This window comes from Cydia amplana, chromosome 23 (genome assembly GCF_948474715.1).
Source record: "Cydia amplana chromosome 23, ilCydAmpl1.1, whole genome shotgun sequence".
NCBI lineage: Eukaryota > Metazoa > Arthropoda > Insecta > Lepidoptera > Tortricidae > Cydia > Cydia amplana.
This window is the reverse complement of record NC_086091.1, coordinates 3,478,001-3,492,411: the sequence shown is the minus strand read 5'-3', so window position 1 is coordinate 3,492,411 and position 14,411 is coordinate 3,478,001. Positions and strand designations below refer to the sequence as shown.

General features: G+C 36.8%; 1 protein-coding gene and 1 non-coding gene across 2 annotated transcripts; one reads left to right on the top strand and one right to left on the bottom strand.

Moving 5' to 3' along the window:
- Positions 1-4,446: 4,446 nt before the first annotated feature.
- LOC134658909 (U6 spliceosomal RNA) lies at positions 4,447-4,550 on the bottom strand. The gene has a single exon (XR_010097775.1). It is a non-coding gene; the product is annotated as a U6 spliceosomal RNA (small nuclear RNA).
- A 1,081-nt stretch (positions 4,551-5,631) lies between these two features.
- Positions 5,632-11,020, top strand: LOC134658849 (mitochondrial import receptor subunit TOM20 homolog). The gene is made up of 4 exons (XM_063514520.1): positions 5,632-5,863; positions 7,599-7,702; positions 8,296-8,400; positions 10,847-11,020. The coding sequence occupies exons 1-4, from the start codon at positions 5,737-5,739 to the stop codon at positions 10,976-10,978; spliced, it is 468 nt and encodes a 155-aa protein (XP_063370590.1). The 5' UTR covers positions 5,632-5,736; the 3' UTR covers positions 10,979-11,020.
- Positions 11,021-14,411: the final 3,391 nt, after the last annotated feature.

Here is a 14,411-nt window from a genome sequence, read left to right as displayed (position 1 = left end):
TGGCATCATAATTATTTACAAATTACTTAAAAGATATCAGAACTGTAGTCTGAATATAGCACTAAAATTGTATAAGAAGGTAATTAAATTCAGTAGTGTATTGATATAATTTCTACCACAATGGTATCTTTTTAACATTGGCAACATGTGCGAGTGAGACACAGGGCTCGGGTTTTTCTATCTCAAGTGGACCGTTTTCTCTAGTCTGGTACGAACAACTTTCTGTCTCGGTGATAAGGTTCAAATTAGTATGGCAAAAAAAGTGACAACTCGCTCCAGTTTAAAAAATATAACTTCATGATTGAGACGTGTTTGTTATCGCCTGGTGGTGGGAAGACGCCAAGCCAATGTGATTATACATGTACTTACATATTATGTATATGTAATATTATTATATTAGGAGTGTTTAATTAATTAATTAATTATGTAGTACACCCTTTATTTTAACCACTTTTAACACCTGTGAGGAGAGAGGTATTTAGTAAAGCATACAATTTTATATACCATTATATTATGATACTAACTTTACATTTTATATACGTATTTAATGTAGGTACTTATAAATTTTCAACGAAAATAAGTGAGTCACCATAAGGGTGCTATAGTACTTAATTATATGTATGTGAAACTATGTAAAAGAAGATAAGTCAGTCTACTCTTCAGGGAGCATACAACATCTGTGATATGGAGTGATGTAATTCAAATATGAAAAGATAAAAATCATAAAGTACTCGAGTAGTTTTTATTTATAACTCCCAATTATTGACAAATTTGATAATAATTATCTAGTAAGGTAAGCAGTTGCAGGATATAACAAGGACAAGACCTTTCTTATTTCCAGAATCCCTCAGAATTAAGTAGACGAATATTTTAAATATTCGTTATATCACTATCACTACCCACAAAGTTAATATTGGGTAGGTACTTAATAAAATGTCATAGGGAATACTTTTAATGATTTTACTGAATTCTTTTAATGACTGTGAGCCAGTGTGAGCTATATACTTGGTTATAGCTATAAAATGCATTTAATCGTTTGTACGCTTTACTAATGCGAACGCGAGCTAATGGACCTAAACAAACCTTACTTAAAATTGTGAAGGTTACTTTGAGAGCTTAAGCCATATCATAATACTCATGTGGGCACTAGTTACGACGCTTTTTGGTGCTCTTGGCGTTCAAATGGTTAATGTAGAATTGCCACAGAGCTTTATCAATGATATTTGTATAGGTGCAGCTCATTCTGCTTATATTCATGTTTAGCTATCATCAAGTGACCTTAATTGTACTCATTATTGTCTATATATGCAGTATGAGTAGATTACCTTATCTGGTGCCTACTAGTAGACATAAACTTGATTGTTTCTGAACGCTAAAGTGGCTTAATTTATGTAAACCATTCATAGACATAGCTTAATTCTGAATATTCAATCTTCTCTTTCCAGATTAAGAAAAAGGTACTTAATTCGAAACCTTAGCTCATCGCATATGTGTTTTTAACCAAAATGAAAATTTGTGTTTATTTTGTGATTTTACATTATTTGCAATAACTGTGCGGAACCATGGGGTCCCCGACCTTTTGCCGGGCACCCGTGGGCCCAAAGCCAACAGCGCAGATGCCGTTTAAGAGGAACCTATTTTATCCAATGCTAGGGTCAACACTTTGTCGAATCTATTTGATATTTATGTATATTTATCCTCCTTATGACCTAAGGATAGGTAATTGTAACTTTTTGATATCAAATATACGCAGAATTGTCAATTATTTTGTATTCTGAAATGCATATAATATTACTGGATTTGGGCCAGTGTGCTTTTGTATACTAGTCTATTAACATCCCGCCTCCTGGAAGGTAGTATACAGACTTCTTAGATATATTCACGGTAGTGCTAAGAGTGTGGACCTGGTTTTCCGACACTTGACTGCATGAGATTATTTTTCAGGTCTCGAGCAAGAAGGGTGCCTAGATAGGTTGAGGTCCTCAACTTGTGGATTTGGTAGGAGCAAGACACAGACGGGGTGTAAATTAGTTAATCCACCATGTTTCAAGAGATTCATGTGCATTGATGCCTTCAGGTTACACTGTAGAGACAGACTAACACTTTGGCAGAGTTTTGCTAACATATAATAAATGATTGCATTTGTTTGGGTGTACAATTACATGTTCCACACCAAAAACATAATTATTTATATATTTCAATCTATTTTTGAAAGGTTTGCGTTTCAAAATAGCTTCGCCTTTTCGCAAGGCGTGTTCCTGTTCCCCTATTTTATTGTGCAAAGCGAACAGTATCACAATGCTATAATTTTGTATAAATTGAGAACTAGAGGGTCATGCCCTAGACGTGACCGCCAAGAAACTGTGCTAGAATCGTTCGTGCAAACCATTCAGTCACTATTTTTAAAAACCTTTTGTAGTGGGTACATTCCACGGTCTTAAATTTATTAAACGTGTAGTATCAAACTATGACTAGTCATGATAAGTGAAATAAGTGATAACAGTATCTGGTCCGTGCATAGAAGCACTTGCCCTTGAGGTTAGGGCATGGGTAGTTTATTATAAACTTAATCCGTGCATAGGAGCACTTACGATACAGGTGGTTTAAAACTTCCAGGGTCACAATACAGACACAAGGGTGTAAAATACATAATTCATAAACGCCCGTTAGGCCAGTTTTGTATATTTTATTTCAAACATGCTTGTGCAGCACCGCCAGCACATGATAATTTTCCTAATATACCATGGCAGTCAGGGATATAATAATTATGTAAAAAGGTAGGTAACCTTGGTCATGTCGTGTACATAGGTAGGTACTCGTAAACATGTTAACTGAAAGACAAGTGCTCTCCAGCCAAATATAATTTATGCAACTGTGAGCTGCTCTTACATTGGGATCATATGTATTTATTTCTAGTCTGCCATATTGTAGCAGGCCTAGACTTCAAAGGTTTTTAGATATTTATAGGGCCGTTAAACGGACCCTTTGTACACCTTGAGCAGGCTGTTTGTTTCACACCATGGGTAATATATATTGTAAACATAGCTTATTTCAGAATGGAATCGTAAGCTCTGTCGTGTCGTGAGCTTACCGAGCCTGATTTAATTAGAGTCCACAGATTATATGGACCTTGGAGAATTGACCACTCCTTATTCTAATTATCAATATTCTGCCTGGGCTTATAGTCGAAATTAGGTGACTAAATCTCTTAGTATTATCTATGCCACCCAAGTTATGAGGCTTAGCGTCTCCAGACCACAATTTTATATTAGGGTGCAAAGATTTTTTTTTTATCTTTAAAATAAAAATGAGTCGAGATAGGCCTGGAATCTTAGGTTTTTATTTTACCTATTATAATTTTAGAAATGTTATGTAAATGGAAAGCAGTTTTCACTTTTACCACAGTTAATTAGCCCAATTTTGGGTTTAGCCAATAGGGTGTTCGGGACCCTTGAAATAGATTGGTAAACAAAAATGAAAACTCTAATAACGAAGCCTTGCCTATTTCGACTGATTTTTACCCAAAACATTATTTTAAACCATTTTTACTTTCTCTAAAAAGAGATATTTACAACTTAATCTTTGTAATATTTTTGTGATTGTGGTCTACTCGCACGCCTGTGTTATGACCATATCATTTATATTTCTGTGAATATGTCTGACATGCCTTGCGCAGGCTTACATAGGTTATAATATCATCATCAATAACTTGACGTCAGTTTGTGAACGAATCAAAGATTCTTTTGGCACACCTTACGCAGGTGGAAACATGGCAGCCTTGCGCAGGCTTAGATAGGTACATAATATATTGGTTTCATCACAAATAACTTGACGTTAGTTTGTGAACGAATAAAAGATTCTCTTAGGCGCACCTTAGCAGGTGGAACCATAACAGACGTAAGTTTAAGAATAAGTATCATTCAAATCAAATACCCTGAGTTTATGGGTAATATTCCCTAAGTTGCGGGTTCCTTGCTCGACAAGGTGAAAGGCTTTACGCCGGCTTTAACAGGCACTTTTAGAAAGTGTCATTCACGGTGACGCGCAGATTTGCCAAAACTAAACTTTAACTCTACAGTTAACTAATATAATTTGACAATATGAACCAAACCATGCGTCTTCGTCAATGAATCAATCTAAAGATTCCCGTATCGTTAATGCCCTTCCATGTCACAGGCTTCCGATTTTATTTGAAACGTTTAATTTAAGTGTACTATTTATGTAGGTAGGTAAGTAGGCTTAAGAATTGACCCTCTTGTATGTAGTTGCGTATAGAATTAATAATCAAGTTATTCAAATTCAAAAAACACAAGCACATATAGCACCTACATGCAAGAGTTCTTTTCCTTAACCTTTTAAGCTGCAAGTACCTGCTAAGTTATATATTTAAGTAGGTACCTACCTACATAAATCAAAGATCTAGTTGGAGAGATATAAGTTGGTAGATACAGAGTGAAATACTTCACGAATTCGCATGTCATTCTTGCGCAGAGCCATGCTAATCTCTCTCTATGTCTAGTCAGATTTAAGTTTATGTACTGCCGAAGTACTCACTTTCCACAAAAATAAATGCAATGTTTGCGATGTAGGTTTGTTCGTTACCTTGTGTCCCTTAGAGCGGAAATAGAAGCCCCGCGAAGCGGATCTTCGTCGACTCCTATTCGGGTACACGTTATTTATCAGCAAGTTTATTACCAAAAAATTAATTTTGCAATATTATATTAACCCGGAACGGGATAAAAAGATAAATTGCTGATAGATACTTGGACAGATAAAAAAAAACCTACACGTCTATAAGCTTCTACCTTAATACGTAGGTTCTACGTAACACGTATTAACTATCCGATCCATTCGTATTCGAAAACACAAATCACTTGAAGGGTATACCTCCACACATCACCATTTAAGTATTATATAATTTCAACCGTTATTATACACACACAAAGATTTAAACTAACAAGACTCGGAAGAGACTTAATAAAATTAAATTATAATGGTGACACGTGCACGCTTTACCAGCTCGATGTGTTTTCTACCATGTGTTTTAGTATTTTCATTGGCATAGCCACGGTGCGCGCAGGCAGCCTTTGAGAACACTTGCACATCACTATTCCGGATCATTTTTATTTGCTAGATAGTTTAACGGACAACTAAATTTAAATATTTATTTCGAACGGCAAAAGCCGTTAGAAACTGTTTTTCAATATAGTCAGCTAAACTGGGGTACAAATTCAAAAACTCACCAGCAGTTTAGCTTCACGACCTTCCAGATGGAAAAACAGCAAGCCAATGACTACGTAATTTGCGTTTGTTTGTAACTGTCAAAATTGTCAAACGCAACTGCCTGAATTGGTGGGGGTGTGGGAGAGAGATGGACGTATATGCTAGAAAAGGACAATACGACTAACTACAGTGTTGCCACTCTCTCAATATATTACTTTAGGTTCCGAATATCGGTACAGTTGTTTAATAGATAAAATAAATAAATTCAGATAATTCGAAACATACATTATTAGACTTATTTTCAATATAAAATTCACATTGTTAATTTCATATCCTTTATACACATAAACTCGTGATATTTGTATTTTGTATTTATTAAATTTTGTGAATGCTTTTGACTGTCAATGCTGCCAACATGAGTCCTTTTTGCTAATAAATGGCGGACCACCAAATTTTGTAACAAAAGTGATCCGATATTTCTGTGAATAAATCGTTTCGAAATAAAATATTACAATGGAGTTGACTCGCACTACACTTGGAATTGCCGTGGGCATTGCCGGGACTCTGTTCCTGGGGTATTGTGTATATTTCGACCAACAACGTCGCAAGGACCCTCTTTTCAAAAAAAAGCTCAGAGAACGTGAGTGCACTGTAGTTTTTTTGTGTTTAGAAAACATTCTCATGCTCTATTTGAGTCCAATATCGTGCAAGTATGACGATATTTCATGTAAATCACATGCCGCTTGCGCACATCATTCATTTTCCACTGTCAGTGATTGATATATTTCTGAATAACCTACAAACCCAGTGATCGTTGCGCACTTGTATTTATTTTTGCTTCAATAAGCGCATAAATGTATGTACAAATGCGCTGAGGGAGCGCATGTGCGAGTAATTAGGCCAAATATTGTGTAACATGCAGCAATGACATTGGTTCGTGACCGAAGTTCATTGGAAACCGACTCTAGTCTTACATATTTTTAGCCGCATTTACATTGTTTCTTCAATATTTTTTTGCGTTTCAAGCACTGTAGAACAGACACCACGATTATAGAATTCTATTTTCAAGAGAGTGTACCTTTGAAGTTGGATACCTTTGCACGAATACCTAATACTTACTTTAATTATCTAACTTCTTTCTAGGTAGTCCTTATATTTAATACTTTGACTACCGAGAACCCGCCTGGTAGGCACTCGTAATGTTTGCTCAGATGCCGGACAACCCGCCCAGCAGGTTGTTTTGTACGCAGATATAGACGACCGGTTTCTGGGTTAGTGCGCCGTTTTTTGCCCGGTTGCGAAAGTGTTAAACAAAAAATCATGTTAAGTATGGGGGCAAAGTGCTCTCTACGCAAGCACTCGCCTTTCAGGAAAAAGCACCACAAAAATACAAATACAAATGTTTATTTCTTAGAATGTGGTAGGTACAAAGATGGTCATATTACTGGTAATTAATGGTTTAGAGAAAATAATATAATGTAAATTTATTTGGCTCATGAATCTCATGATATAAAGGGAAAGTTATACATGGACTCGGTATTATCTACACAACTCAACCATGAAACTCGTAAAGTATCATTCAATAGAACTTGCTATGTAAACAAAAGTTACTAGTAAACTGACACTCAGTGTCAATTTTAGTATGGCGATTTGTTTACATACCAAGTTCTTTTTAATGACACTTTAAAAATTATAGTCTATTTGTCTGTAATTTAATACCTATAATTATGTTAGCTTATTAAATCACAAAATAGACTTATTTTCATGCTTTTCTAGTTCAACAAAATAATATAATATTCTATTCTATAACAACAACTTGCTAGACTGTTTCTGTGTTAAAACAGCGTAGTCTTGGAAAGCTTTTGAAGAAATCTTACTCCTTTTATTGTGGACAATGTTCCTCAATATCAATTCAGAGTGCATGGCTTTGTACAGTTGTAATAGCACAGTTTTTCCATTTAGGGGGGATTTGTCTTGAGGAATAAAACTTAAATTTACATTTTCATCTTTTATTTTGATAACATTAAAAATATTGGACATAACATTTGACCCTCGTTTTGCATTATTTACCTACCTTACCCAGAATCATTTCAACTACATTTTGATTGCCGAAGAGCCGCAGCTACATCCCAATATCAAACTTTGTGCATTCCAACAAGCTTCACGATGATGCGCCAGACACGAAAGGCGTAGCGTTCATAGGTTCAATTAATTATTAACAAGGTATTATTAATTATTAATTCACGACCTTCACTGTCAGTGGCAGATTAGCAGTCATGGCCACCCTAGGCCCAGGCCTACTGGGCGTTAGGGCAAATCCCCTGTCCCTGTGTTGTGTTGATTCAATGGTTAAATATTCCTTGTTTAAATTGCAGGCAGACAGAATGCCCGCAAGAACGCGTCACGCTCAAACGCCATGGGAGGGCCGCTGCCTGACATGAGCGACCATGAGGCTATGCAGCGGTTCTTCCTGCAACAGGTATAGTAATGTTTAACTGGTATATAAGAAAAAACATAAATGCACACTGAAAAAATATGGTACAAGCCACAAATTATAATAATTTGTAGTAGGGTCATTGCGCTAGTTTCCGTCCATGCTCTAGTTTTCGTCCACTTGACAGATTCGCAAATAATATATTTGATTTTTAATTTTCTACTTCCGAAATATAATTTTTATGTAGATAGTGTTAACATTAAGGATTGCAATATGTACAATGCAGCAATGTAGGTTTATATTCAAATCCTCAAGTGGACGAAAACTAACGCACCTAGTTTTCGTCCCTATGTAGTAGTAAAACAGTTCAGTCTTTCAGTCTTACTATGAATCTCTTCTAGGACAACCTTTGAGAAGATAACCTACCTACTGCAATCATTTTTCTAAATTGAATAGCTATTACATAAACCTTGTTAATACGCAAAATAATGAAAACATGATTGTAAATTTATTTGACTTATTTGTAATGTGTACTAAATTTCATCAGAATCTTATGTCAATATAATTATATTGAGCAATATGCATACAAAATTTCAGACAAGATTTGGCATATAATTGTGTATCGTATGTGTCCACAGATACAGCTTGGTGAGGAGCTCCTGGCAGCTGGAGACCTCGAGGCGGGAGTGGAGCACCTCGGCCAGGCGGTGGCAGTGTGCGGGCAGACACAGCAGCTGCTCAGTGTAAGTTATACTTGGTCAAACTAATTTGTCAGTCAGTAAGATCCAGGAAAACTATCTATTAACCTGTCCTCTCGCAAGACTCATATCTGGGTCAAAAAATGATAGGGCCATACGTACATTATTAAAGCAACTTTCATTTGAAGTCAATGCTAGTGGGACAGGACAGGTTAAGCCCTTATATTCTGGAGTATGTCTCTTAACTCAGTGTGTCGCTTGGCACCCAAGACTCATTTATATCTGGGTCAAAAAAGGATAGGGCCATACGTACATTATTAAAGCAACTTTCATTTGAAGTCAATGCTAGTGGGACAGGACAGGTTAAGCCCTTATATTCTGGAGTATGTCTCTTAACTCAGTGTGTCGCTTGGCACCCAAGACTCATTTATATCTGGGTCAAAAAAGGATAGGGCCATACGTACATTATTAAAGCAACTTTCATTTGAAGTCAATGCTAGTGGGACAGGACAGGTTAAGCCCTTATATTCTGGAGTATGTCTCTTAACTCAGTGTGTCGCTTGGCACCCAAGACTCATTTATATCTGGGTCAAAAAAGGATAGGGCCATACGTACATTATTAAAGCAACTTTCATTTGAAGTCAATGCTAGTGGGACAGGACAGGTTAAGCCCTTATATTCTGGAGTATGTCTCTTAACTCAGTGTCGCTTGGCAAAGGCCTCCTACAGCTCTTCCCATTGGGTTCTGTCACGGGCCACTCTTCTCCATCAAGGAAAACTATACTCATCCTTTTCTTTTGGGTGCTAAAACTAGTGTAAGACAAGGGTAGTATGATTCTCTCTGTCTGTTTAAAATGAGACAGTCCATTGACAAACTATAGTTCGTTTTTTTTAGCATTAGAAAGAACTTGCAAGAAGGTAAGCGATCTTGACATGTCTTTTAATTGAAAAACGATTTTTAAAAATCAAAAACTATTTATTACTTATGAAAGCAGAAGAATATAATCGTATCGATCGATCGAATAGATCGTATTAGATTCATAATTGTTACATATTTGCCGTAACTTATTTTTAAAATGTGTTTTTCAATTAAAAGACACATCAAGATTGTTTACCTTATTTCTAATGCTAAAAAAAACGAACTATATAACATCTCATGCTTTCCCATTTTTAATCTAAAGGAGCTCTCACTCAATTGTTTTATTGAACATTGAAAACTATGTGGGACAAATACATGGTATTCAATTATAAGATAAAAAAAAACATTTACCCATATACCAATTTTAGGGTTCCGTACCAAAAAGGTACAAAAGGAACCCTTATGGTGCGACTGTCCGTCCGTCCGTCTGTCTGTCAAATTGCTAAATATCGCACCCCGCATGCGGGCCCCATCAACTAATGTAACTGAGCCTTAACGTTTATCCATCATGTCATAGAGAAAAAAATACATAGAGTGCTCACTCCATACATCAGTTTTAGTACCATAAAGACTATTAGCATCTAGCATCGAGTAGCGGAACTATCAGTACTGCTACTTGACAATAGATGTAGCCACCGACCGGAAAGTCTTATGCTGTTGAGATAAGACTTTCCGGTCGGTGCTACATCTATTGTCAAGTAGCAGTACTGATAGTTCCGCTACTCGATGCTAGATGTAGACACTGAAATTAATAGTCTGAACTGATGTATGGAGTGAGCACTCTATGTATTTTTAGGGTTCCGTAGCCAAATGGCAAAAAACGGAACCCTTATAGATTCGTCATGTCTGTCTGTCTGTCTGTCTGTCCGTCTGTCTGTCCGTTCGTATGTCACAGCCACTTTTCTCCGAAACTATAAGAACTATACTGTTGAAACTTGGTAAGTAGATGTATTCTGTGAACCGCATTAAGATTTTCACACAAAAATAGAAAAAAAAACAATAGTTTTTTGGGGTTCCCCATACTTCGAACTGAAACTCGAAAATTTTTTTTTCATCAAACCCATACGTGTGGGATATCTATGGATAGGTCTTCAAAAATGATATTGAGGTTTATAATATCATTTTTTTCTAAACTGAATAGTTTGCCCGAGAGACACTTCCAAAGTGGTAAAATGTGTGTCCCCCCCCTGTAACTTCTAAAATAAGAGAATGATAAAACTAAAAAAAATATACGATGTACATTACCGTGTAAACTTCCACCGAAAATTGGTTTGAACGAGATCTAGTAAGTAGTTTTTTTTTAATACGTCATAAATCGCCTAAATACGGAACCCTTCATAGGCGAGTCCGACTTGCACTTGGCCGCTTTTTTAATAAAAAAATACAAAAAGTGTAATATTTGACGTTTTCTAAGTACCTAATCTTGACATCCGCATCCGCGAAAGTGAGCCTTTAAAAATCCGCATCCGCATCCGCGGATGTCAAAAAATCTGCATCCGCAACTTCCCTGGTCTGAACTGATGTATCGAGTGAGCACTCTATGTATTTTTTTCTCTATGATCATGTTCCCAGGTGCTCCAACAAACCATGCCGGCCCCGATCTTCCACCTGCTCCTGAAGAAGCTCCCCGAGGTCTCGGAGCGACTCCGGGCCTCCATGAAGGCGAGCGGTGGCAGTGTTCTGCAAGAGGAGGACGTTGAATAAGCAGAGGCTGGTTATGAATCAACGTTGATTTGCACTTGCGGCAGAATAACTAATAGTACTACCGTACAGAAAATTCACTCCTTCACAAAACTCAGGTTTAGGTATAAAATTACACCTATATCGCCGCCTGCGAGCAAAATTGAAACTTATAACCGCGCACGAACCGTGAATCTCCTTTGCGCGCCGCAGTTTTATGACCGAGCTACGAGTGTCGGCACGGGGTTATCACTTGACAAGTTTTTATACCTATACCCACTGATTTATTGTTTTTAAGATAAATATGTAGGAATTACAAACGTTGATTATGTAAACATACATTTTTTTATCCGGAGATAGCATGTCTGATTCTCGCGGAAGTAAGTTTCGAAGCCATTGTGTATTTTCAATTTTGCGCGAGCGCCGCGTGACACGACTATCGTGCACCGAGCGGCAGCCCACTGCCATACGCCTGTCCGATGGGCGCGCCGGCCAAATGTAACTAAACTGCGGAGTGACACCCCCCCCACTTGCGGGACGTTTCATATGAAGAAAAATACCCCTTTCACCGTCACAGTCAGGTTACGGTAGAAAATTAACCTTACTACCTTAAAAATGTAACTATGCCATAGAATAAATAATAGTACTAAGTACAGAAGACTCACTCTCTAACAAAACGCGTCTGTTACGATCAGCACAGATGTGGCCGCTAGGTGGCGACAGCGCCACGCGCGGATTATGGCTTTCCCCAAAATTGGGGCCGAACGGATGTAATTTTAGCTACCTGTAGCAAAGCGACGAAATCGCGGAGTGAGCCACGCCTGACTATGCTGTGTTATGTAAAATAGTGGCGGTCAAAAGGTTAATTTTTGTGCTTTTTCTAGTCGGACATTAAGTGACATAAGTAGACGTTGATATGACAGTTGCACAAAATGACATGACATAAATCAAATGTTTTTATCGTTTCATTCACACCAGGCGGTCTAGCATGATGCTAGACCGCCTGTTGTGATGAAATTGTGATCTGACTAGAAAGGAGAAACAGGCGACAAATAATAATGATTGTGATGATGATGATGATGATGAAAATGAATTAATACGAGAATAGTATCGTATATATTGTCATAGAGAAAAAAATACATAGAGTGCTCACTCCATACATCAGTTCAGACTATTAATTTCCGTGTCTACATCTAGCATCGAGTAGCGGAACTATCAGTACTGCTACTTGACAATAGATGTAGCACCGACCGGAAAGTCTTATCTCAACAGCATAAGACTTTCCGGTCGGTGGCGACATCTATTGTCAAGTAGCAGTACTGATAGTTCCGCTACTCGATGCTAGATGCTAATAGTCTTTTTGGTACTAAAACTGATGTATGGAGTGAGCACTATGTATTTTTTTTCTCTATGATATTGTATATACATAACGCAACCTGAAACCTGAAATAACGGCGTTATTTCAATGCATATAGGTTCATTTTCCAATAACACTGCCGTATTCGAACTTCAAGATATTCACAAAAGACGACACGTACTAGATCCATTCTAGATACGTTATAGTTTAGATATCAACTAGTTCTCTTTTGCAGCGCAATTCGGGCAACCAATGTCACTTTTACGTTAGATAGAGTTAGATATATATTAGATGTGAATTGGATCTCTAAGCCATATCTTGTGGAAATCGTTCAAGAGTATCTCCAGAATCGCGCAAATGTCAAATTTGACAGGTTAGATCTTAAACACATCGTTATCGTATCTTGGCGATGTCTAACATGTCTATTTCATAATCCGAATCGAGCCCACAGTCTAATAATGTCGTCTATACAGGGTGATTCAGGAGACGAGCAGGACTAACACTGCGCATTTCGTAAATTATAAGCAACTGTTTCGTATCAGTATTAGTGAGGTTAACGTTAATTTTCTAGTCGTGTTGAAAAAAAAGTTATTAATTTATTTACGACATGCATGGTCACCCTAAAATTAGAATACTAAACTACCGATATTCTGTGTCAAATTGAATGTCATCACTGTCATTACGGTCTGGTTACTTTTGAAATCACTTATCTCACTCAAGTTTGACAGTTTATTTTCTTCGTAATCAAAATGCTGTCATTACGGTTAAAGAGGTATGTTTATTAATTAGGTCTTTGGAGGGTGACCATGATTGTAGAGAATTAAATTTGCCCTCACCAAAAAGTTAAAAAATAAAAAAAAACATACAACCGAATTGATAACCTCCTCTTTTTAGATTTGGAAGTCGGTTAAAAATAGGAAAAAGTGTGGTTGTTTCACCTACATACGACGGTGATCGATCAATTATCAGTTACTGAGTGTGCAGGATTAGTCCTGCTCACGTCTCATGAATCACCCTGTATGTGACAGTCTGACAGTGTCGCCTATAAACGACATAATTATTATGTTATATCTCCGCAAGTGCAAATAAAAACTCGAAAACATCAAATGACTGAATTTCTCAACCCCCTTCCCTTTTGAGTCAAACAGAGTTCTATGGCATATTGAACCCCATACAACATAGAACCTTGTCACTTCGAGACACGACAGCCCGATCGTATTATTAGTTCCATTACGTATTGGGCTGTTCCATTTTAATGTACAATTGGAACTATCGAAGAAGGTGGAGTATTTTCAAATACATTACTTTGTGTAACATTTTCTTTATAGTGGATGTTTATAGTTATTTACGATACAAGTGCGGAAAAGAGGAAATTCGAAACCAGTAGCGATAAATTAAACGACACGAGTTGCGAATTTCCTATTCGCACGTGTATCGTACGTTTCACAGTACATATGGCACTTTAAACTTTCGACATACGCTCGGAAAGTGCTGTTTCCCGCAGTATAGTTCGTTTTTTTAGCATTAGAAAAAGACACGCGACCTTGACGTGTCTTTTTATTGAAAAACGCTTTTGAAAAATAAGTCACGGCAAATATGTAACAATTATGAATCATATACGATTATTTACATTATTTTGCTTTCATAAATAATAGTTACTGATTTTTAAAAAGCGTTTTTCAATTAAAAGACTCGTCAAGATCGCGTAGTCTTTTTCTAATGCTAAAAAAAACGAACTATAGTTCGGGAAAGTCCAGTCCAAGCACCATCCATATGTACTGTAAAATAATTAAGTTGAACAATAGCATGTAGTCTTAATTTTAGTGATCATTGATACAATACTTGTCTTTTGATTTCTTGATCATTTATTCGAATCATGTTTTTTTGTAATGTCATGTCACTAACAGTTTTGAATTTATAAATTATTCAGTTAATTTATTTTGAGCTTTATTGCCCAAAAATATAAATGTACATTGCCGACTGGTGTTAACCCTTTAATCGTCTTGCCGGCTTTGACGCCTATTAGATTTAGACCAAGATAAGTCTGCAACGATTTTTATTAGAGATGCCACGAATATTCGGCAACTATTCGGCCACTTT